Here is a 23443-nt window from a genome sequence, read left to right as displayed (position 1 = left end):
TACTTGTGTATGAGCAAAAGAAGACTCAGTTAAGAGTTTGATAATGAAGGAAAGATTTATTTGACTTTGAATGCTGAAACCTTAATGGGATACGAAAAAAAGAGATTTAAATTAAATTGCAAAAGACGTGAGATATGCAGCACAACAAAACAAAACAAACTCCCAACAAATATTTTACAATTAAGGAAAATGAAATTTTAAAAAAAGAAACAGATTAGGCACAAATGTTACATTCATTAGCTTCAGGTTTAACAGGAATGTCCTTTAAAAAGAGATAAAGGAAACCGTTCTTGATCTGAGACTCACCGCTTGTATTCACACACATACCATACGCTATAAAACAATGGTTAACCAAACAATTCATGAACTAATAGCGGCTGCTGTGCCCCTCCACTCTCATGCTTAAGAGTAACAACCACAATCACGCACTTAGTGTTACATCTGAAGTGGAGATCATGGTTTGTTTCACTCCGAAACAAACCACAGCCTGTAGCCAATAACAAACCTTGTCTACAATCTATGGTTTGATCATAACACTAAGCTGCTGGTCATGACTGGTCTGCTCTGCCCGTTAGTGGGGAGGGGTGAAGCAGGCTCAATCAGCTTATGATGGCAAACTGCGGTTTGCCATGATGCATGAGTTCTGCCATAAGGAAATGATCATGTGTAAGCTTTGTACCTGCTGATTTCTGCACAAGCGGCTGTTAAAAAGGCGAAGGAACAGTCTTGGCAAGGTTCCTTCTCTGGTCAGTTGGCAACTCTAGTCAAGTTCTAGCAAAGAAACCAAATACCTACACAAGTAATTCTAACGTGCAAATAGAAAAAACTCTGTGTGTATCTCCTTTCCTTAAAAACAACCCACACATTTTAACCTAATGGAACAGGTTGTAAAAAGACCTCTGAAATCTGCGAAAAATACGCCAAGTCACATTCATTTTCTCCTAGGATTGGACTGAGAACCAAAACCCATTTTTTTGTGTGGACATGTTTTAGCATCTTAAGAGGCCTAAGTGAAAAGCACTCCAACAGTGCTGCTGGTTATTGACACTATCTGTGAATATGAACACAAGTATATGTTTGTTGCATGACTGCATCTCCAGTGGATCGGGCCCTTGGTCCTTGACAACTAGCAATACATCCTCCTGCATGCACTTGCCACCAGCATTGATATCAAGTGTGGGGAACCCTTTCCCCCCCCCCCAATATTTGCTGAACTCCCATTAGTATCAGCATGTACGGTCAATAGCCAGGGATAGTGGGAGTTGAAGTTTAGCAACACAATGCAGTGCCAAAGGTTCCCCACACTTGCTCTGTAGTGTTTTCCCCTTCCATTTCCCACTTCCGTTTCCCACACAGAAACTCCTACACTGCAGGGCTGCGGGACCTGGCCCCCCCTCCAGTTGATACTGGACTACAACTCCCATCACCCGTGGCCATGCTGGCTAAGGGGAATTAGAGTCCAACAACTTCTGGACGGTGCCTCAGTCTCTTCATCACTGCTAGAGAATGTGGCTGCATGATGGGTTAGCTACACAAGACGACAAAACAGTGAAAATATACAAGAGAAATATCTTAATCAGCTCTTACAATATCCCTCATCCTCTTAGCTGTCCTTTTCAGGCATTCAAGCACCATTATTTCCTTCCAGGCATCTGCAAGCCTTCTAGTATTCTAAGTTCTCAAATTAGGGGTTTAGCCAACAGGATGCAATTCCGACTTGGCAGGACTCCCATCAGGCACAGCTAACGTGATCGGGGGCCAGAGATTATGTACAAGGACACCATGTCCAGCAACAGCTGGAAGGCATCTGCATGCTACATTCACAGCACATATTTAAAGCACTATGATAGCTGCATATTCCTGCATTGTAAGGGGTCGGACACAGAATAGGATTGTAGAATTGAAGGGTGGCATCACTGTACTTTAATTGTACAGTATGAATGCGGCACAATACTTAACAAACCAAGATAACAGAGCACACTTCTATTCTTTAAACCAACTTTTTGGGTAGAACAAACCATAGTTCCCTGGGTCCATAAGTAACGCACAGCTTTGGTTTCTCCTAACATTAAAGTGCTCCTTGTGTGCTCAAGGGAGGAGGTGGAGAAGAAGAGACAAATTCTCAGTTTTAAATAACAGAATGAATTGACCCTCGATTACTAATTCTTCCATAAAGAATACTGCCAACCTTCACTAGGGGGAAGCCATCTCTCCCCCAAAAGCCCCAAATCTGATTTTTCAATGCATTGTATATAGTCTGTCCCATAACCTTAGTCAAAGGATAATCCCTCAGTGCAAATGTGGTGCTCTCCACACGAGGTGGTGTGAATGGATTAAAGTATTTGCCATCAGCCTCTCCCTCCCAGGCACCCAAGCTCTCTGAACTGAACTGAATCTTCTTTTATACAACTTACTGCTCCAAACAGCTTCCCGTATCATTATTATTTATCCAATTTCTGTAACACCCTTCATCTGAGGATCACAGGTAACAAACATGGTAACAAACAAAATCGATACAACACCTCCCCACAGCTTAAAATGCCCAAAGCTACTTGCTCCCCACAGCTACAACACATAACTCCCCCCCACTGCACTGTCATTGTGCTCAGTGAAAAAATAAACAAACAAAAGGATACTGCCCACTCAGAGAGATAGAGGAAATGGAAGGGGGCACACAGGAAATACTATGATGGCATTTTAAAATCCATGATGTAGTGAAATGCAGCTGCAATGACAGCACAGCACAGAGAGACAGCAATCTGCTGTCCTCCTAATTCACACCAGAACTGTTAAGGTTTTTACAAAGTCAGAAGCCTTTACAAACATATAGACACAGCAAAACAAATCAATTATTTTCTCTTCCCCAATTTCATTAGGAATCCATTCACACATTTTAAAAGGAAGGAAAAGTGTTCTTGTGCACTACACCCCCACACACACCTTGCAGGTTTGGGGGGGTTGGAGGGGGTGGCTCAGGCCCTGGTATGTGTTTCACATTTTATGCTAGAGCTGAAAAAGATTTATAAGAAACAGGAACTACAGATGAGCCAGAAACAGGTTCACTGAGTGCCCTTGAATGCCCCTTGCCAAACCTCTGGATCCAACAAGGAACATCTGGGGCAGTGGCTAATACCCTGACTCACTGTTGGGACGGAATAGTGTCTTTGCTGCCAATTATTAAGCCACTTGGTTGGGATGGACAGCTGGATGGTGGGGGCAGGAGAATCTGTTAGACGAGAAGATGCTTGTTGCCTGGACGAGCTTCAGTTGAATTCCTCAAAGGGTTCAATGTCACTGGGCAGAGTCCCGTTCACCTCCGGGATGGTCTCAACCCCCAAGTAACCCAGCAGGATCTCACTGCGGCGCCGAGAGAGTTGGAGGATATCTTCTGCTAGCAACGGGACTGTGGAGTATCTCACAATGTCTAGGTCAAACATGTCTTTCAAATATTGCAGGATCTGGTGCTGGGGAGGAGAGAGAGTGGGAGAAAGATAATCAGCAGCATAGTCAGCAATAAAAAATGAAGGACTGGGCAATTTGTGGCTTGAGAAACACATGTGGCCCTGGTGCTGGGGAAAGGGATGAGAAAGAACCAGCAAGATAGTTAGCTTGTAATAAAAACTGAACATTGTCTTAGGCTGCGGGTAGGAAACTTGTGAACTCGAAACTTCATGCAGTCCTCAGACTCCTTTTCAATGTTCAGGTAACAAATGGTACCGCAGATATTAAAGAAAAAATACATAACACCATTTGGGGGTGGGTTTGCAGTGTTGCAAGAAACAATCAGTAAGTATTAACCACTTTGAAGTTTTTTTCTACAGTCAAGGAGTATATAAATTTTATGAAATAGATAAATAACGTACGACCAGAAGTGGATTTTCTTTTTTTCTTTTTTTAAGTTACAGTGCAACTGGTATTATTTCTTTATCTTTAGAATTGAAAAGTTTAGGTAAAGCAGTCTCCAAGATTTAACAAAAATTAATTAAAATTAGCTGTATTTCCTGTATTGCAGGAGGTTGGACTTTGGGAGCCTTCCAACTCTCCAGTTCTATGATTTTTAACTTTATTTACCTTGAAGAAGCAGCAAACCTCGGAGAGCTGCTCCTTTGGCCCCAAGAAACCAAAGGCAAGAACAGGGCTGACATGCTCCGATACGGAGTAGAAATGGGATATGAAGCCGTCTGGGACCTGATGTGGGAGAAAGAAAAACAAACTGAACAGTGGTTCACACACACACACACACACACACACACACACACACACACACAGTAATGGGATATATTTTTAACTTTTACTCAGAGCAGACCTATTAGAATAAATGTACCCGAGTTTGTCCATCTGTTTCAACAGGTCCATTCTGAGCAGGACTGACATTGGATGCAACCCAATTTTATTAAAATACTTTGGGTTGCTGTAGCCAACTAAGGCATACCGAGAGTAGACCAACTGTAATGGATGGGTCTAACTTGGTCATGGCCATTAACCCTTATTTTCATGACTGCAAGTTGTTTCAAACTGTTTTTAATACTATGTTTTAATGTTGTAAACTGCCCCGGGACAGGTGTAGGGGGGCTGGCAATAAATAAATAATAAAACAAAAAAAATGTTATTGGGTCCACTCCTAGTAGGACTAGCATTGTGTGTTTTGTGTTTTTATACTGTAAACTGCCCTGTGATGAAGGACGGGATATAAATTTAAGAAATAAAAATGATGATGTGATAGCAACTCTTTGTACATTGCAATGTGACTACACCACTCATAAGGACTGCAAAACAAACTGATACAGCCACATTGTGACTTAAAAGCATCCTCTTTAGTGTCAAGATAAACATCACACATAAAATATCAGCTACAAAAAGACAGTAAAATTCATAATGAACATAGTAAACAACTAAACAAAATATCCTCTAGACATCAGGAAGCAAATTTTTACAAATGAGAATCAATTAGACCATTAGCCTCCTCCCCACAAAAATCAACTTGCTAACCAACCATTGTATGTAAGTCAACTATACCATTAAACTTACCAATAGAAGCCGCCTCTTAGCTTTCAGAACCGACCAGCAGGCAGTGGCAAGAGCCTGAAATTAAATACATAAAGGAAAAAGCAAGACTGTCATCACACTGCCAACTTTTATTTCAAAGGCCAACAACCTACAGCTGTTGAACCACTACAGTCTGAAGTCCCCACATTACAATTTACGAAGCAACAGATCTTTTCCATTGCACCTTTCTCCAAAGAATCTGTTGCTATTTCAGTTTATCTGAAGCTGATTTCTAAGTTCAGGTTGAAAAGATCAGGGTCTAAGAAATTTGTAAGCACTTTATGGGGGGGGGCACTCCAAAAAACTCAGAACGAAACCAGTAAAAAAATTAAAAATTCTGAGAACATCAAAAGAGTCTTGCTGGATCAGGCCAATGCCCTATCTAGTCCAGCCTCTTCTTACAATGGCCAACCAGCTTCTAGTAATGGGAAACCGACAAGCAGGATTTGAACACAAGAGTCTTCTCTCCTCTTGCAGTTTCTAGCAACTGGTATTCAGAAGCATTGCTGCCTCAAACTATGGAGGCAATGCATAGCCAGCCTCCATGAATTTGTCCTATCCTTTTTTAAAGCCATTAGGGTTGATGGCCATCACTGCCTCCAGTGAGAGCGAATTCCACAGTTTAACTATGCTCTCCATGAAGATGGACCTTATTTTATCTGTCCTGAATCTTCCAACATTCAGCTTCAATGGATGTTCATGAATTCTAGTCTTGCAAGAGAAGGGAGAAAACTGTTCTTCAGTGAGCACCAAGGCTAGTCTCCCCTCCGCCTGACTCAATCATCATCCAGACACCTCCTGGAACCACAGACCTTAAAATTCACAGCCTTCTTCTCAGACTTAGAACCCACCTCTACCCTAAACCTGTCAAGCAGGTCCCCCCATTTGTGTGCGTCTTGTGCATTAATGGCCAATTCATGGCTTGCTGGAGGAAATTCACTTTTCCAGACCAAGTCCAGGGATTGAAAATGGACCTATATTTTAAGTGGGGGCTGGGAACTTCTGGACAACCAAAATGTGCTTTGGGCACTGGCAAAGCAAAAGAAAATAGAATGTATTTATTTATAAATAATTTGACATTTGATATTTCAAAACAATCATGAGAAAAATCAGAACTTTACTAGACCTCCTTACAACTCTTACCCCATTTTTTTCTTATCCCCACCTAAACCAGGGGGACATCCTACTAGTGTAGTTCAAAATAATGCAAGGAAATCAGATCCTGTCATGGGTTGCAATAAATCTGTGTTTGTTTATTTAAATTTACAGTTTAGTGCTGTTTTTATTTCAAATTACAAATGGGGCCCGTAAAGGTCTTAATCCGGCCCTGGGGGTCAGGGATCACAGAACAAGCTGGAACCTGGCTGAACAATGCCCTAAGGGTAAGATTTGCACTGTGGCATAAATCAGAGCCAGTGAGGTGGTGTAGTGAGAGTGCTGAACTAGGACATGGGAGACCGGGGTTAGTTCAAATCCCCCCTCGGCCATAAAGCCCACTGGGTGTGACCCTGGGCCAGTCACTGCCTCTCTCAGCCTAGCCTACCTCCTGAGAATTAGGAGAACCATGTATGCCATCTTCAGCTCCTTAGAGGTGTAAGTGCAAATAAATAAAAACAAATATTTCTCCTTCCCAGTGGGGGGTATGTCCAGCAGACGCACCGTCTCCTTGAAGCTGTCCGAGAGCCAGCGGTTCCGCAGGACAGCCAGCACCGAGGAAGGCGGGTTCTCCAGGTCCTCAAAGGCATCCATAAGGATGAAATCCAACACAATATCGAAGAAGCTCATGCAGACCACCTGGGAAGGAGAAATACAGGTAAACTGACAGGCCTCAACAACAACAGTTTATTTATTGCTTGCCCTTCACCACAATGTCCCAGCATGGGTTACAGCATTAAAACACAATGTTAAAAAAAATTTAGAACCATTTACTTATTTTAATTAATGCTTGAATCTTTTAAAAAACTTTTTTGCTGATAATTCCATTGTTTTATTCTTTACAAACTGCTTTGAGGGTTGTTAGAGTTTGTTCTTTTTTACAATCAAGTGACATGTAAATTGTATGAATCAATAATAACAACAGCTTTCACTGACTACTTTTTATTTTATTTCAAAAAGGAGAAAACGACACAAACCCCTCGTCCTTCCAACTCCTTCTGAGTTGTGGGCCAGGTCTCCTGCCTCAGCGTATATTGAAGCATCTCCTCATAGCTTTCTAGGAAGCCCTTGGTGTTCTGGGATGTGGGGAAGAACAGAGAGAGACAGCTCAGTTGCTAAATCTATGCTACAACTCAGCACCACAGCAGACTGAACAACATCAGTCTAACTAAGAGCAGACCCACTGAAAATGGGCACGATTAAAGTTATATGTGTTCATTTCATCAGGTCAGCTCTAAACAGAAAGTAAGCCCCACCTTCACAACACATTCAAAGCAATATATTGCCACTTTAAACAGCCATGGCTCCTCCTCCTACAAAGAATTCTGGGAGCTGCCATTTGTTCAGGTTGCTGAGAGTTGGAAACCTTCCCCACTCCTCTCCCAGAGCTAACCTTCCCAGGGTGGCTTAATAATCAATCCCTCTTCACAGGGGAACTCTATGAATTGTAGCTGTGGAATATACACATAGAGAAATAAAGAAAAAGTGGAGTGAAGTGGTTGTGGTTTCAGATGAGTCTTCTTCAAATTGGGTCACCCTGCTAGAGGTGGGGTAGGAGAACTGGGTAGACAGACAAGGCTGGGCTCATAGCTCTAATCAGCCTCCAGCCGATGGTGCAGAAACTACCAAAGTTGTAGTCTAGCAACATCTGGATGACCACAGAAGTTGCCCCTGACTTTGCTATAGAGAGAATGGATCGGTGGTTCCCAAACTTTTCTGGGCCTCTGATCCCTTGGGGTTCCATAGACTCACCCTGCTACTCTACAGAAAGCATTGTTCAGAATGGCGGTTTGAATGACCCGCTAAAGAAGATAATAACTAACAATTTCATGACAGTAGCAGTTAATTTCACAGTTGTTCAGAACCCCATTAATAATATTTAACTTATTTAATTCAACAAAACTGAAGAACTTGACCCAGTGATGCCAGCATTTCAAAATGTGATAGTCCTTTACACCTCCGGCATCCCCTTGCCTCTTAGAGTCTCCCGGGGAATCCCCCTCCAGAGGGCACCACCACCCACTTTGGGAAACACTGGAATAGATGAGGAGTAAGAACTGTCCCCTGCAACCATGGTGATGGCTGAAGCCACCTCTCTCCCTCAACTGGCCCCCTTACCTTTTCAGCCTTGATCATCAACCCCATCACCATCCGCTTCCCCACCTCCCCAAAAAAGGACTGGTTTCTGTCATCCTGAAGAAGTTCCTGCAAAAGAGAGTTCCATTCAGAGATAACAATCCTTTCCATGGAAAGGAGGAGGAAAACAGCAGGGTGATTGATGTAAAAGATTCTAAGTAGCCCTTGGCCAGGAGATGATGATTGTCTGTCTGTTATTTTCTCTCTGATTGGGAGCAGCTCTCAGGAAAAGAAGAGGCTGTAGCTCATGGGTTAGAACATCTGTTGTGCATAGAGAAGGTCCCAGGTTCAACCCTCCCAGTGGCATTTCCAAGTACGGCTGGGAATGTCTCCCTCTTGAAACTCTGGAGAGCTGCTGCCAGTCAGTGTGGGCAGAAGTGGGCTAGATAAACCAATGGGCCTGATTCAGTAGAAGGCAGCTTCCTATTTAAATTAGGTCATTATTTAGAACCATGAGGACTAGAACCTTATTTTTTTTAGGTAAAATGCTCAGCGGTAGAGCATCTATTTTACATGCAGAAGGTCCCAGGTTCAATCCCCAATTGTGTCTCCAGGTAGAGCTCGGGAAGAAACCCTGTCTGAAACCCTGGAGAGCCTCTGCCAGTCAATTTAGACAGTACTTAACTAGATGGACCAATGGCCTCACACATAGTATAAAGCAACTTCTTCTGTTCCTCTTATCTGGCAACTTATTCGTCTAACTGGAGAAGACCAGAAGTTGAACATGGGACCTCTTGCATGCCAATCATGGGCCCAGCCAGCCACTGACCTCTCAAAACAGAACCACAGTAGCACATTTGCACAGAGGTGGAATAGGGGTCTGGATGAGACTTGGCATTTCTCTACCTGAAAGGCTTGTCTGACACAGTGGAGCTTTGCCAGGAAGTCGTGGTTATTATAGCAGCCCAAAAGCTCTGTCCTAGAAGAGAAGAGAGGGGTGAAAATGGAGGTACCTGTAAACATTCAGGACGCTCCTTAGGCACATATCCCTTGAGGAAAGGGTCAATGAGAGAGTGCCTATGGGTTCCAGTGACAAAATGGCTGCCGCAAGGGGCAAGGCAGGACACATAATGACTGGCATCTCCAAAAGTGAGACAGGACAATGTATTGCTGGCCACATTCACACCAAAAACAATGCTGTCCAGGGTTGTAAAGACTGCAGAGAGAATAACTGGGTGCACTCTTCCCACCTTAGATCAAATCTATGCAGTCAGGTGCCATAAGAAAGCTGCAGAGATAGCGCAGGATAGTACGCACCCTGGAAATGATCTCTTTCAGCTTCTGCCTTCTGGAAGAAGGTATAGGGTTATAAAGACCAGGACTAGCTGCCTGAGAAATAGTTTCTACGCAAATGCAATTCTGGTTCTAAACGCAGCATAAGGAGTCTCTATAGTATATTGTATTTTAAAATGGGGTTTCAGAGTTTTTAGGAGTTTTTGAATGTCTTATGTAGATTTCCAATTTCATTGTTCTGTATGGGACAATGACAATAAAGATATCGTATACCATACTAAATACAAAAACAGATTAAAATACTAAAACAGATCAAAATTACTTTAACTTTCTAAGCATCTGGGTAGGCTTCTCCAAACAGGAATGTTTTACACCTGTTAACTCCTCCAGTGCCAAAGCCACCTTGCTTCTTAGCATCCCTCTAGGTCAGGGGCCAACAAGGTTTACCGGCCATGGGCGGATCACTCCCACAGAGATCGTCCATGGGCTGGACTGGTGCAGCGCCTGAAATCACATCTGCGCATATCCGCAGCGCTGGAAATTGCTTCTGTGCACGGCCAGACGCCAAAAACCGCACCTGCGCAGAAGCAATTTTTGGCATCTGGACATGTGCAGACGCGATTTCCAGCGCCACTCGGCAAGTCCCCACACCACGCTGCACCAGTTTAGCGCAGCGTGTGGGGGACTCACTGAGCAGGTGGCTCGGTTCAGGGGTGGCTGATGGACCAGTAAAATGGTCTTCGTGGGCCGCATCCAGCCCATGGGCCGCACATTGCCAACACCTGCTCTAGTTAATCCCACCACCTCCCAGGAGTAGTAGCACACAATACACAGACTATATGGAGCTTTCTGGTACAGATCAGCTCGCTTGCTCACCGGAAAGTCCTGCATGACACCTGTCCATCCTTCACCAACTGCAAAGCTTCTTCATATGCCGCAACCGGCTTGGAGAGCTGGAAAGGAGCATCCCCGATTTGAAAAGAATCAAAGAGCTGCAAAAATGTAATAGAATAAAACTGATGTCACCCGAAGGCCACAATTCCTAAATACCAAGCTGCCCTAAGGCAATGTTGGGTTGGATTGTGCCAAGCTGATCCATGCTTCTCTGAGTGCCAGACTTGACTACTGCAATGACACTGTACCCAGGACTGCCCTTCTTTTTTTCTGTTTTTTGAAAAAAACAACCATATTTTATTGATTCCAAACTTAAACAGAATTGCATAGTAACATCAACAAATAAAACTCCCTCCCAGAGTGCAGATTTGTCTCTAAGTAGGACACAGCTTCTGTTTTCACAAGCATCAGTAATATAATTAATTGCAAGTGTCATTCCAGAGTATTCCATGTGTTCTTCTTGGTGGGCAAAAGCCATGTTCAAAAGATTGTGCATGCTGCATAAAACCGAACAATGTTGATTGGAAGGTGATACTCCTCTTTCCTGTATGATGTTCAGGCTTTAAGTCAGTTAATTTGTCCATGACCGTCAAGCCCCAGACCTGTGAGATCCAAGCTCCAAAAAAGATCTGAGAGATCTCCAGTGTACAGTGATTACTAGCTTTGCAGCTGTTAGCAGATGATTAAAATATTTATTCATTAAGCTTTGAAATTCTGGAAACTGTTAGTACAGTCATAGCTTGGTTCTCGAACAGAATGAAGCCAATCGGAAGCCGTGGAAGCCATGCTGGACGTTTGGCTTCCGAAAATTGTTCAAAAACCGCAACACTCACTTCCAGTTTTTGATCGTTCAGGAGCCAAAGCATATGAGTTCCAAGGCATTCGGCAACCAAGGTATGACTGTACCACCTCTGGGTCCATAGGAATAGTTTGCTTTGTAATCTGGTTATTTATTTATAGGACTTTTCCCCAAAAAAGGAATGGTTTGTGGGCAATACTGCCTTGAAGACAGCTCAATCCTCTGCAACATGCTCAAAGCAAATTTACTGAAATGGACAAGCAAACATGGAAGGGATTTCCCATCACCACAAAGGCAGCAAGTTTGGAAAACCACAGCACACAGTACAAATCACCTCAGCAGCAGAGAAGAAGGAATCCTCAGAGGTCAAGCTGTTTTCATCATCATCGTCAGCCCGGAGTCTTAGAGACTCCTCTGTCAGTGGGAACATGAGTGTTCTCTCTGGGGAAGATGGGGAGTGGGAAGACTCAGACATCAAAATAATAAGCAAACTAGTATGATGCTCAACACGCACATTTCTGAGGTCACCACCCTCACCCCCAATTTTACCTGTATAATATCAAAGAACATTCCTGCTAAGTCAAGGGGGAGTCTGTCCTGCCTCTGTTTTTTTGTCTATTTACCTGTTTCATTCAATTTATGCACTGCCTGATTTTTCAAAGAAAATCCCCAAGAACTCAAAGGAGGTTACAAATTTTATATGTACACACACACACACACACACACACACACACACACACAACAATATAATGATCACTAAGAAAAATAAATAACCATGATTTTAGACTTTCAAAAAGTTGAAATAACCAAAGCCTAAAAACAGATTAATCATGCATCAACTTTCTAAACATCTCGGTAGGTTTGTCTAAACAAAAAGGTTTTTAGTACATTCCAAAAAGAGTACACTGAAGGTGACTGAAGGAGGTTACTGCTAGGTGGATTTGTAGCTAGTTGACTAACCGAACCCAAAGAGTGCTCACTTATGGTTCTTCATCATCCTGGAGAAAAGTAACAAGTGGGACACCACAGGGTTCTGGCCTGGCCTGGGCCTGTTGTCGTTCAACATCTTAATTAACGACTTGGATTAAGGAATTGAGGGGATGCTCATCCCATTTGCATAAGATGGGGGACACCTGGCTTGCCAGTAGCACATGTAAAAAGAATTTAAGGGTCTTAGTATAGCAAAAGTTTAACATGAGTCAACAGGGTGATGCAGCAACAGAAAAAGCTAATGCTATTCTGGGCTGCATCAGCAGAAGTATTGTGTCCAGATTAAGGGATGTAATAGTCCCACTCTATTCAGCCTTGGTCAGACCACACCAAGGTCTATGATTCCATGGCTGCTTGGTATCAAAAGGAAGAGAGTTCCCAAGTGTAGGTGCTGTCACACTAAAAAATTGAGGTCTTACAATTGTGAAACAGGCATTATGCAGGACCTGTAGCAGTGCCAGTTTTGCCTATCAAAGCAGTCAAGTAAGCACAAGTGGAGTTGGGAATCTGATAGGCAAACTGGTCCCAAGTTTGTTAAGGACTGTATATACTAATAGTAATACCTAGAACTTGGCCCACAGCTGGATCCTAGCCCTACTCACCCAGGTCTAGCAGCATGCTGTCAGCAGGGAGGGTGGAACCAAATTCTTCCTGGAGGTTATACGCCCGGTGCAAGAGGGATTCCAGCTTCTCTGCAAACTCTATTTTCTGGGATTCCTGCTTAATAGAAAAAAGATATATAGCATTTATTAAACCTTGTAGGGCTCACACCCATCAACACCCTGCCCCCGAAGCTAGTAGGCATGATTTACAGCAAGCTTGATTTTTTAAAAAAGAACATCCAATGAAATTCCCAACAGGCAGCAAGGGGGGCTGGAGGTACCCAAGGTGAGGTCTGCAGACCATCAGTGATCCATGAGCTTCATTCAGGCAGCCTTGCCATGGCAACCACCATGAGTGCCAGTGCAATGTAGTGGTAAGCATTGGACTAGGACCTAGGAGACCAGGGTTCAAATCACCAGCTGGCCATGAAGCTCTATGAGTAACCTTGGGGCCACTCACTGACTCTCAGCCTACAACCTACCTCACAGAGTTGTGGGGATTAAATGAGGAGAAGAACCATGTGTGCCACATTGAATGCCTTGGAGAAAAAGGTGGGATATGGATGCAATCAATAAATGAACTCTGTGGAGAGGTGTAGCAAGGGGTGTGGGCTGTAAAACAGAGGGTGCAGCCGGTGCTCCTGCATCTTTAGAACTCAGTGCTCTGGACAAAGATTCCTCACTCCTGTCACTGAACTAACTCAGTTGTGGGGAACCCTTTACTCCCCCCTTCCTGGCTGAATGCTGCTGAACTGCAGCTGCCATCAGCCCCAGGAAGCATGGTCAATGGCCCCAGGAGCTGTAGTTCAGCATCAACTGGAGGCTCAAAGGTTTCCCCACATCTGAGCTAATGGGGCCATACCTCCAGGAGATCCTCTGGCAGTAACTCCTGTTCTTTACGGTTGTCCCAGGTGATAGAGGGGCTGGTGTGGTCCCTCTGCCTGGCAGTCAGAGCCTGTTCCCACTTCTGCAGGGCCTCTTCAAACAGCTCCATCCCTGTCAAGGCAAGGTTGGCAGAAAAGGCCAAAGAATCACATTAAAAAAAAATCAACTGGTTTTCTTACAGTAGATGGGGGAAATATAGCAGTCAAAAAGGTTCATCTTTTTTCTCCCTCTTTTCTGGCCAGCATTGGAAAACTCTCCATTGGCAACACAAAAGAAACGCTGCCACATTTTTTTAAGTTAGCAATTGCTTTCAAAGAATCATAAAATTGTAGAGTTGGAAGAGACCTCTAAGGGTTGTCTAGTCCTACCTTCTGTAAGGCAGAAGTGACAGCTAAAATATCCCTGACAGATGACCATCCAACCTCTACCTAAACGCCTCCAATGAAGGATAGATCACCACCTCTTGTGGGAGTCTTGTTCCACTGTCCAATTGCTCTTCGTCTCAGAAAGTTCTGCCTAACGTTTACTTGGAATCTCCTTCCTTGCAATTTGAATTCATGGGAGGCACAGAAAACAAGATTGCTCCAGCTTCTTTGGGGCAACCATTTCATTTCATACAGTACATAGCAGCAACAGGCCAGGTCCTGACCTTGGAAGTAGAGGTTTTCTGCACTACAGTCTCCTGCAGCTCCTGGATCTTCTATGGGTTGTGTCTCCCAGGGTCCTGCTGACGCTGGAGTCGGGCTGGAAGAGTTGGCCACCACTATCTACCAGGTGAGAAGAGAAGGAAGAAAAAGAACCGTTAGCAGCCTCAAGTGTTCCCATCCCATTAAGCGTGCTTTTCTTTTTTTTTAAGGTGCATACACTTTTAAAAATTATTTCATGTAACCTCTTACTCATTATCTCCAAAAATCCCAAACACTGCAACTGTAATTTTTGCTACGTTCTGGCTATGCAAAACCAGTGCTTTCTACACCCTGCCACCTGCACCCCTCTGTCTCCTTCCAGACAAACAACAGGTATGCTCCTAGTTCAAGGATACCTTTCAGCAACACAGGCACTGCAGGGGGAGGGCAGTGCAGGGCTGGCGGGGGAGTATGACCTGGGAGAGAGTCCTGAGGGCGAGACAGAGAGGGCCACAAGACTGTGCCCAGCACCCTGGCTAGAAGACATGGATAGAAGACAAAAGGCAAAGAGAAACTCGTACTGAAGCGAGGCTGTGAGAAGAGCTGGAGTGCTTGCTGGGCTCGATGGAGGAGATCCCACTGAGCGTGTCGTTGCTTTTGCTGCTTGGGCTCTGCACTCGCTTATTGGAGTAACCTGCAAAACGGAACATGCGGTTCAAACAACAACAAAAAAAGGCTTTGTGATGAGGGGTCTTAATTGCTACGATGAAATGGGGACAACCTCAGCTGCAGTACATCTGTTTTTAAAGGCAGTCGTCGGAAATATCTGAGTAGCCAATTGCTGGGGGTTTGTTTGGGACCCTTATAAGAAGGACCAGCTGCCTTCTAGGCATTGCTACAGGGAGAGTCTGCTGGAACCATCAAAGGGCACCAACTTTCCCCCCTGCCTTGCCCTAGTCCCAGCCCTGCCTGGGACCCTTAAAAGGTGAAGGTGCTGCTTAAGCATCCTTCTCTTCCCTTAATATTTTTGTAGGAGATATCATTTGCCTTTGGGGCAGAAATGAGGATGTGTTTGGCATTTAGTCTTGTTGAAACGTTTTGAATAAGTATCCATACTGTTTGCATTTACATTATTGTATTTTTATGATTATTAATGGGAGCTGCCTTTTTGGCTAAAAGGTGATATATATATATAAGCAAGCAGTAACGTTAACATAACTTGGGGCCTGCAGGTGCTCTGCAATCTCCGCCTCTCCACCTAAAGCAGCTTGCGACCAGGCTAGCTTGTCCTTTAAACCCTCAACCTATCACCGTGTCCTGCAGGACGTGGCACCTTCCCACCAGGAGGTCCGTTCCACACAATTAAGTGGGGTGGCATCTTGTATCCCTTGGTACTCCCTCTCCACCCCCCGCCCTCACTAAGCATCAGGTAGCCAGCTTCTCTGTTGGCTTCCCTCTGATATCATAGCCACCTTTCTTGACGGAGGGGACCCGCCTCGTTGGCAAGATGGGAACAGGGACACCTGTGGGCTTCACCCCCGCCTTCTCCGGGGCAATCTGCTTCTTACGACGACGACGGCGCTTCAGCTGGTGTGCTGCAAGAGCCAAGGCAACCGTCCCAAGCGCTGTGGCGAACAGAACCTTACGCAGGCCTGGAGTGAGCCTCAGCTGAGAAAAGGCAGACTTTAAAAGGGGAAGGGAAATAATAATAATAATAATAGTAGTAGTAGTAGTGGTAGTAATAGTAATAGTAATAACAGCAATAACAATAATTTTGTTATTTATATGCCACCCATCTGATTGGGTTGCCCCAGCCACTCTGGGTTGCTTCCAACAAATTAAAACATTTGACACAGTAAAACAGCAAAATATAAAAACACAACAAAACATCAAAAACTTCCCTATACAGAATTGCCTTCAGATGTCTTCTTAAAGTCATATATCTGTTTGTCTGTTTGACATCGGATGGGAGGGCATTCCACAAGGTGGGCGCTTCACAGGGTGACAGGGTGGGTGATCATAGAAGCATAAAATGGGTCAGTTGGAAGGGACCACGTGGGTCATCTAGTCCAATCCCCAGCAATGCCGGAATCTTTTTGCCCAACATGGGGCTCGACCCCACAACCCTGGGATTGAGATTCTCATGCTCTACTGACTGAGCTATCCCGCAGGCACTATATATATATATTTGTAGAGGCACTTTTATCCAGCACAGTTAAATCTTTCTCATATAAGAAGCTGTCCAGTTCTGAACCAGACCATTGATCTATCTCACCTATTGTTGCCTGTGCTGTCTGGCAGCTGCTCTCCACAATTTCAGACCACCTAGCTCAATACTGCCTGCACTGCCTGGCAGCTGCTCCCCCAGGACTTCACAGAATTGTAAAGTTGGAAGGGACCCCGAGGCTCATCTAGTTCAATCCCCTGCATTGCAGGAATCGCAGCTAAAGGATCCCTGACAGATGGCCATCCAACCTCTGTTTAGAAATCTACAATGAAGGCGAGTCCACCACCTACTATGGTTTAGCTGGAATCTCCTTTCTTGTCATTTGAATCCATTAGTTCGAATCCTGCCCTCTGGAGCAGCAGAAAACAAGCATGCACCATCTTCCACGGGATGGCAGGGGGCATTCTGCAGCCCTGCCTGGAGATGCTGCTGAGGGCTGATCCTGGGTCCTTCTGCATGCACAGGAGGTGCTCTAACCACTGAGCTAGGGCCTTCTCCTAAAAATACAATTAAGATTCCAGTCTTCAAAGTTCTAAACGTAGGGATGAATTAAATGTGCATATTCACCTGACCAAACGTTGTGTAAAGGAATACCGGTATCTCTGCGACAGTCATCGCCAGAGCCTGAATAATGGACATCCCCTCAGTTCTCTGAAATGCCATTTTTGACAGAGGTTCTAGGCATGTGCTGGAAGACGCTGTGAGGAACAACCTGGGCCAATAAGTTCACCAAGAGACCCAGCTCTCCTTTGGCAGACTCCTACAGTCAGTCTTATCTGGAAGATCGCCTCCCTGTTGCAGAGATACGAAACAATAATTAAATAATTAAAAATAAATGGAAGACAGTCAGACAGAACTAACGGAGGGGCTCTTTCACAGAGCGCATCCAGAATGGCACAGTCATGGGGTAATAAACAGCGAAGACCATCTTGGGCAAGCTCATGAGCAGAGAAGGGAGGCAAAAGACATCCCTTTTCTTCTGACAGTTGTGGTATAGTGGCTAGGGTGTTGTACTAGGACCTGGGAGAGGCCAGGGTTCAAATCCTGCACTTGGCCATGAAGCTAACTGGGTGGTTTTGGGCCAGTCACTGCCTCTCAACCTAATCTACCCTTGCAGGGCTGTTCTGGGGATTACACAAGGAGGGGAAGGAACCACGTAAGCCACCTTGAGCTCCATGGAGGAAAAAAGCAGCAAACAAACAAACAAACAAATAAATAACTAATATACACAAGTAGACTGCAGCTGAACATGAAGTTCCACTAAGGCTTTTCTCTACGAGGCATATCAGACCAAACTAAACTACTGTATGCAATGTGACTGAAGTCAAGGGAAAGAAAAACAAAAGAAAGCAAACATGAGGATTTTTTTTAAAAAAGTTTTCATGTTTATTTGTTAACAAAAATAAACGTGCAAACATAACAAAAAGAAAGAAAAGAATTTAAAAAAACCTAAACCTTACAGCATCACAGCCAGGAAAAGCAAAGTACAAGGGCACCATGCAGTTCCAAACAGAAAATGAAGTATTGACTCATACAAAGGTTCCCTTCACAAATAATAACTATTTATAAAAATAAAAACATTATCTACTTGTGAGTTCCGTTGTTATTTAGGTTCTATATAGTCTTGAATGAGCCAGACATTTGCATATCCTGGTAGCATTGAGTGACCATGTGCCTCAATATCACAATATGTATTTTTTTTTAAAAAAGGTCGCTCAATTTCTACCCTTTAGATACTTTCAGTTCATGGGACATCTTTTCAAACAAAATTGTTTTGCTGTAGCCAGATCATCAACAGCTGCATCTTCCTACAATACATGTGTGCTATAATAATTGTAACACAGGACAGCCTATTCCCAGACTTTTTGGGGCCACTGCCCCATGCTTCCATCAACTCAGCCCAGTGCCCCATACCGTACCTTACCCAATAAAAAGCATGATTCAGAATAGCAGTTTGCATGACCCACTAAGGAACATAACAGCACAATAAAATTCAAAACACTAAAAATTAATTGTACCTTTATTTATAATCCAACTCTAACACTAGTTTAAATCATTCAATGGAATTAAGGAACTTGATACAGTGATGCCAGTTTTTCAAAGTCTGATTGTAATTTAAACCTCCAGCACCCCTCCCATGCCTCTTGGTTGTTCTTCCCCGCCCCCCAAACCTGGTAATCCGCTCACTCTGGGAACCACTGAGCTAGAGTGGGAGTTGAAGAATAACTTGTTATACTTTTTTTTTTCTTAAGGCGATACAGCTGGACTTTTTGTGGCCTGGCCTGAAAATTGTAGGAAACGACAATCAAGGACAATCAGAACTCCAAGAGATACAAAGAGTAACAAGTCAGGGTTGCTTCTCAGCTGCATGTCTCTGGGCACACTAAGCTGTCCACGTGACTGATTAGTTCCTCCGTGGTTTTTGTTTGTTTAAAGAAGTCCCCGCACATAGAAAAGGAGCTTGTAAGGGGAAGGACTCTAATCTGGTTTTCTCTTTCACATGCTACTCTTCTACATGCAATGATTTCAAAATAAATGAATAGAAGGTGCTCTATGTACCGTATTTTTCCATGTATAAGACTAGATTTTTTTCCTAAAAAATAATGTCAAAAATTAGGGGGCCTCTTATACACAGATACATCTCCCCCCATTTTCTTAAATCTAAGTCCCCCCAAATAGGGGGCATCTTATACATGGGGGAGTCTTATAGATGGAAAAATACAGTAATTGTCAGATTATTTGCAAAGCAACAGGGTTTTCTCAAGCAGTGCTTATGAACAGTGATGCCAACTGGACAACTACAGCAAGAGGGTGGAAAACTTTAAATGTATGCATGCATTTATTTTTGATACACCCATGTCAGATCTTTTCCAAATTGATGTGCAGAAAAAAACACCCTCCTTACAGCAACCTTTGCTCAGTGGAGCAGACACACACACACCACCCAGTAGAGTTGGTACAAATTAGTTACCATCAGGCACCTAGGTTATCAGTTGTCCCAACCCAACCCATCACTCTCGTCTGCAGGAATGCAGAACACCAGCTACATTTGTTACAATTTGATGGACACCTACTCATCCCTGGCATTCATCCCTCCTTCATTTTCAATCACGTCTCTGTTGTAATCCTTGGCATAGAACTTTTAAGTGACTATATCATTGCCGTCATAGGAAGTTGCCTTATATCAAGTCAGACTATTGGGCCATCTAACTTAGTATTGCCTGCACTGACTGCCAGCAATGGCTCTCCAGGGTTTCAGCAACAGGACATACCGAGGCAGACCTAGAGATGCCAGGGATTGAATCTGGGTCCTTCATTGTCTAAGGCAGGTGCCCTGCCACTGAACTATGGCCCTTCCTCTAAAAATAAAGTAAGATACCAGGCCTCATGGTTGTGAAGAAATGGCTAAATTAAAATGGGATAGTCTCAAGTCAGACCATTGGTTCATCCAGCTCAATACAATCTACACAGACAGGCAATGTCATTGCAGAGTTTCAAGCAGGGAGTGTCTCCTAGGCCCTACCTGGAAATGTTGGTGATAGGACCTGGGACCTTCTGCACACAAAACAGATTCTCTGTCACGGAGCTATGGCCCTTCCCTGAAACACAGAGTAATATTCCAGTCCTGATGTAAGTGGGCTGTATTGTATAGGAACATTGGAAGCTGCCTTATGTTAAGTCAGACAACTGGCCCATCTAGCTCAGTACTGTCTACACTGACAGGCAGCAGCTCTCCTGGGTTTCAGGCAGGGGACATCCCCATCTGGAGATGCCAGGGATGGAACCAGGGCCCTTCTACATGCAAAGCAGATGCTCTGCATCTGAGTTACGGACCAAAGTGGAGCATAGGGAGCTGCCATGTTCTGAGACAGGCCACTGGTCCATCTAGCTTAATATTGTCTACACTGACTGGTTCTCCAGGGTTTCAGGAAGGGACATTCCCAGCCCTACCAGGAGGTGCCATTGGGAATTGAACCTGGGACCCTCTCCATGCAAAGCATCTTTCAGCAGCCTGCACCCAGAATAAGCCCTCTGAAATGCCCTCTTGAAGCCAACAGCCATCCCATCCTTGCCCCCCCCCCCCCATGAATAGAGCCCCTGGACACTAAGTTCCTATTTCATAATCATCACCAAACACCACTAGCAAAGCGACATACAGTGGTACCTATGGTTACGTACTTAATTCATTCCGGAGGTCCGTTCTTAACCTGAAACTGTTCTTAACCTGAAGCACCACTTTAGCTAATGGGGCCTCCCGCTGCCGCCGCACGATTTCTGTTCTCATCCTGAAGCAAAGTTCTTAACCTGAGGTACTATTTCTGGGTTAGCGGAGTCTGTAACCCGAAGCGTATGTAACCTGAAGCTTATGTAACCCGAGGTACCACTGTACTATATTCAGTTTACTTTTACTTTTGCTTTTAAAAGACTTTCTCAATCAGAACAAAAGCCGAGAGTCCCATTTCACCAAGTGTAAATGCTGGGGAAACCCCAAAGCAACAGCATGCAAAGAAAGAGACTACAGTACTGTATTCCTGTTTGCTACTCTCTGGGGCTGGCATTTTGGAGGCTGGCTGCCCCTGGGCATGGAGATTGTCCTTAGCTTGCCAGCAGCTCAGTCCTCCATCAATTCATCCACTCTCCCCGACCCCGTTTTAAAGCCATCCTAAGTCACAGACGCGTCCAACCCCAAGCAATGTCTCAAGTTCCACCACCCCCAGCAACGAACTAGCGTTTTCTTTTGTTGAGGTAAACTGCACCTGAACCAGGGAGACCCATTAAGGCAGCAAGCCTAAGTAACGGTTGCCAAATTTTACGGAGCTGGAAGCACAAATGGAAACTGGGAAGGTAGGAAAAGGCTTGGCCAAAGGATGCCATGGCAGAAATGGGCTGAGGACCCTACCACAAATGAAGTGATGGCAAATACGAGGAAACGGCAGCAGCAACGTAAACTGAGACCTTATCATTTCCCAGCAAAGTACTTGCCCAAGAGCTCCTTTCGTTCGCGCAGGGCTCTTTGGAATGAAAGGTAATAACAGATTTCCCTCACTCCCCCCTCACCCCTTTCCGCATAATGGAACACACCACCGCGCACCTGCCCTAAGCGGGTCGGACAATACCACCTTCCTGATGGGGGGATTGAGAAGCCCTCACCGTGCATCGGCGTTCCATGGCTTCAAAAGGGCAGCGTCTCCTTCCCGGCTACGACTCAGCCTCACAGCCTAACACGCCTGTTGTCAGCAAGGGGCAGGGCGCCGTGGGGAGACCTCCAATTGGCAGCCTTCTCGGCCAATGAAAGCGGCCCCCTCAACCCCGTGTGAGAGCCAATGGGCGCCCTTCGCCCCTCCACCGCGTCGCCGGTTTAACTTACCGCAGCAAAATCGAGTGCGGTTGAGCGGCAATGGAGTTTCCCTCTTCCTCCCCTGCCCCCGCCCCGTGGGAAACGGGGCGTGCGCTTCAGGGCTGATTGACGTGCAGCTCAAGGGGCGGGACTCCTCTTAAAGGGGCAACGTCTCCTGTACAGTAAGTACGGTATCTTGAGATCAATAATCTGAGACTAGAAAATTAGGGTTGCCATGTGTCCTCTCTTTCCAGGACACGTAAAATTTCTGTCTGGGCGGATTTTTTAAATTTGCCAAAATGTTTCTAGCTATACGTACTTTCTGGATGAGACATAGACATAACGGGTGGCTGAAGACTTGCTTTCCTCTTCTCTTCTCCTGCCCCCAACAGCAATATATCCCAGCTTCTCTATAGCCTACATATGGTAAGGTAAAGGTAAAGGGACCCCTCACCATTAGATCCAGTCGTGACCGACTCTGGGGTTGCGGCACTCATCTCGCTTTACTGGCCGAGGGAGCCGGCGTACAGCTTCCGGGTCATGTGGCCAGCAGGACTAAGCCGCTTCTGGCGAACCAGAGCAGCGCACGGAAATGCCATTTACCTTCCCACTGGAGCGGTACCTATTTATCTACTTGCACTTTGACGTGTTTTCGAACTGCTAGGTGGGCAGGAGCAGGGACCGAGCAACGGGAGCTCACCCCGTCGCGGGGATTCAAACCGCCAACCTTCTGATTGGGAAGTCCTAGGCTCTGTGGTTTAATCCACAGTGCCACCCGCGTCCCTTTACATATAGTAGGGGTATTTAAAATGAGAGTCGTCATAGCATCCTCTTTTTTGCTTTTCAAAATATGGCAAACCTACTTATTGTTAGTATTATAATAATAGAATCCTCCTTTCCCCGATCCACAATAATATTCTAATCCTGATATTATTATTATTATTGGATTTTAGCTGCCGCAATGAACAGGTCTAGGAGCCTTTTTCTGGCTTTCTAGAACTGAGTTGCTCATTAATTTATTGATTAAAGTTTGCACGTAGCTAAAAACAGTATTTCTGAAATGAGAAGCCTACATGGTTTAGGATACTTTGTGTGTGTGTGTGTGTGTGTGTGTGTGTGAAGGGTTGTAGCCATCAGTAGACATACACAGAGTGGATCTGTTGACTAACTAAGCTCCATTAATTTCAATGGGTCTTATTCAAGAGCAGCAGACTGACATGTTTTGTTGAGGGCCACTACACTGTACCCAAGGGCTGTATGTAACTAAGTCCTACTCTTATTGTTAGTCCTACTCTTATTCTGATCCAGTGGACCTAATTTAGTCATGGTCATTCTTTTAAATGTTAGTCCACTCACAGTCTACTGTGAGTAGAACTAACATTGGATACAACCCCCAGGATCACAGCTCTACTTGAGAGCCTTGTTGAACTCAACTGTTTGCTTCTTTGTCTAACCCAACATACCTAGGTTCAGGGCCCTGTGTACACTGAGCATGTAGAGGTCTTAGTAGAC

The 23443-nt window shown here is 44.7% G+C and overlaps 1 protein-coding gene across 7 annotated transcripts; it reads right to left on the bottom strand.

The window, feature by feature from the left end:
• Window positions 1–36: 36 nt before the first annotated feature.
• MIGA2 (mitoguardin 2) lies at window positions 37–21982 on the bottom strand. 7 transcript variants are annotated; one of them, XM_077922764.1, is made up of 17 exons: window positions 21745–21861; window positions 20117–20192; window positions 17161–17385; window positions 15839–16049; window positions 14948–15060; window positions 14390–14507; window positions 13718–13851; window positions 12856–12973; window positions 11598–11704; window positions 10447–10562; window positions 9184–9256; window positions 8320–8406; window positions 7179–7277; window positions 6706–6840; window positions 5029–5082; window positions 4072–4188; window positions 37–3464 (listed from the first exon to the last, which is right to left on the bottom strand). In XM_077922764.1, exons 3-17 carry the CDS (start codon window positions 17254–17256, stop codon window positions 3264–3266), a joined length of 1779 nt encoding a protein of 592 aa, XP_077778890.1. In that variant the 5' UTR covers window positions 17257–17385; window positions 20117–20192; window positions 21745–21861; the 3' UTR covers window positions 37–3263. The 7 variants fall into 7 exon arrangements, with proteins under 7 accessions (XP_077778890.1, XP_077778891.1, XP_028570799.2 ...); XM_077922765.1 differs by lacking the exons at window positions 20117–20192; window positions 21745–21861 and adding an exon at window positions 21962–21982; XM_028714966.2 differs by lacking the exon at window positions 20117–20192 and having other exon boundaries at window positions 21745–21887.
• Window positions 21983–23443: the final 1461 nt, after the last annotated feature.

The sequence above is a fragment of the Podarcis muralis genome, chromosome Z (genome assembly GCF_964188315.1).
Source record: "Podarcis muralis chromosome Z, rPodMur119.hap1.1, whole genome shotgun sequence".
In the NCBI taxonomy this organism is placed as follows: domain Eukaryota; kingdom Metazoa; phylum Chordata; class Lepidosauria; order Squamata; family Lacertidae; genus Podarcis; species Podarcis muralis.
Note: the sequence above shows the minus strand (reverse complement) of the source record. Positions and strands in the feature narration are given on the sequence as shown.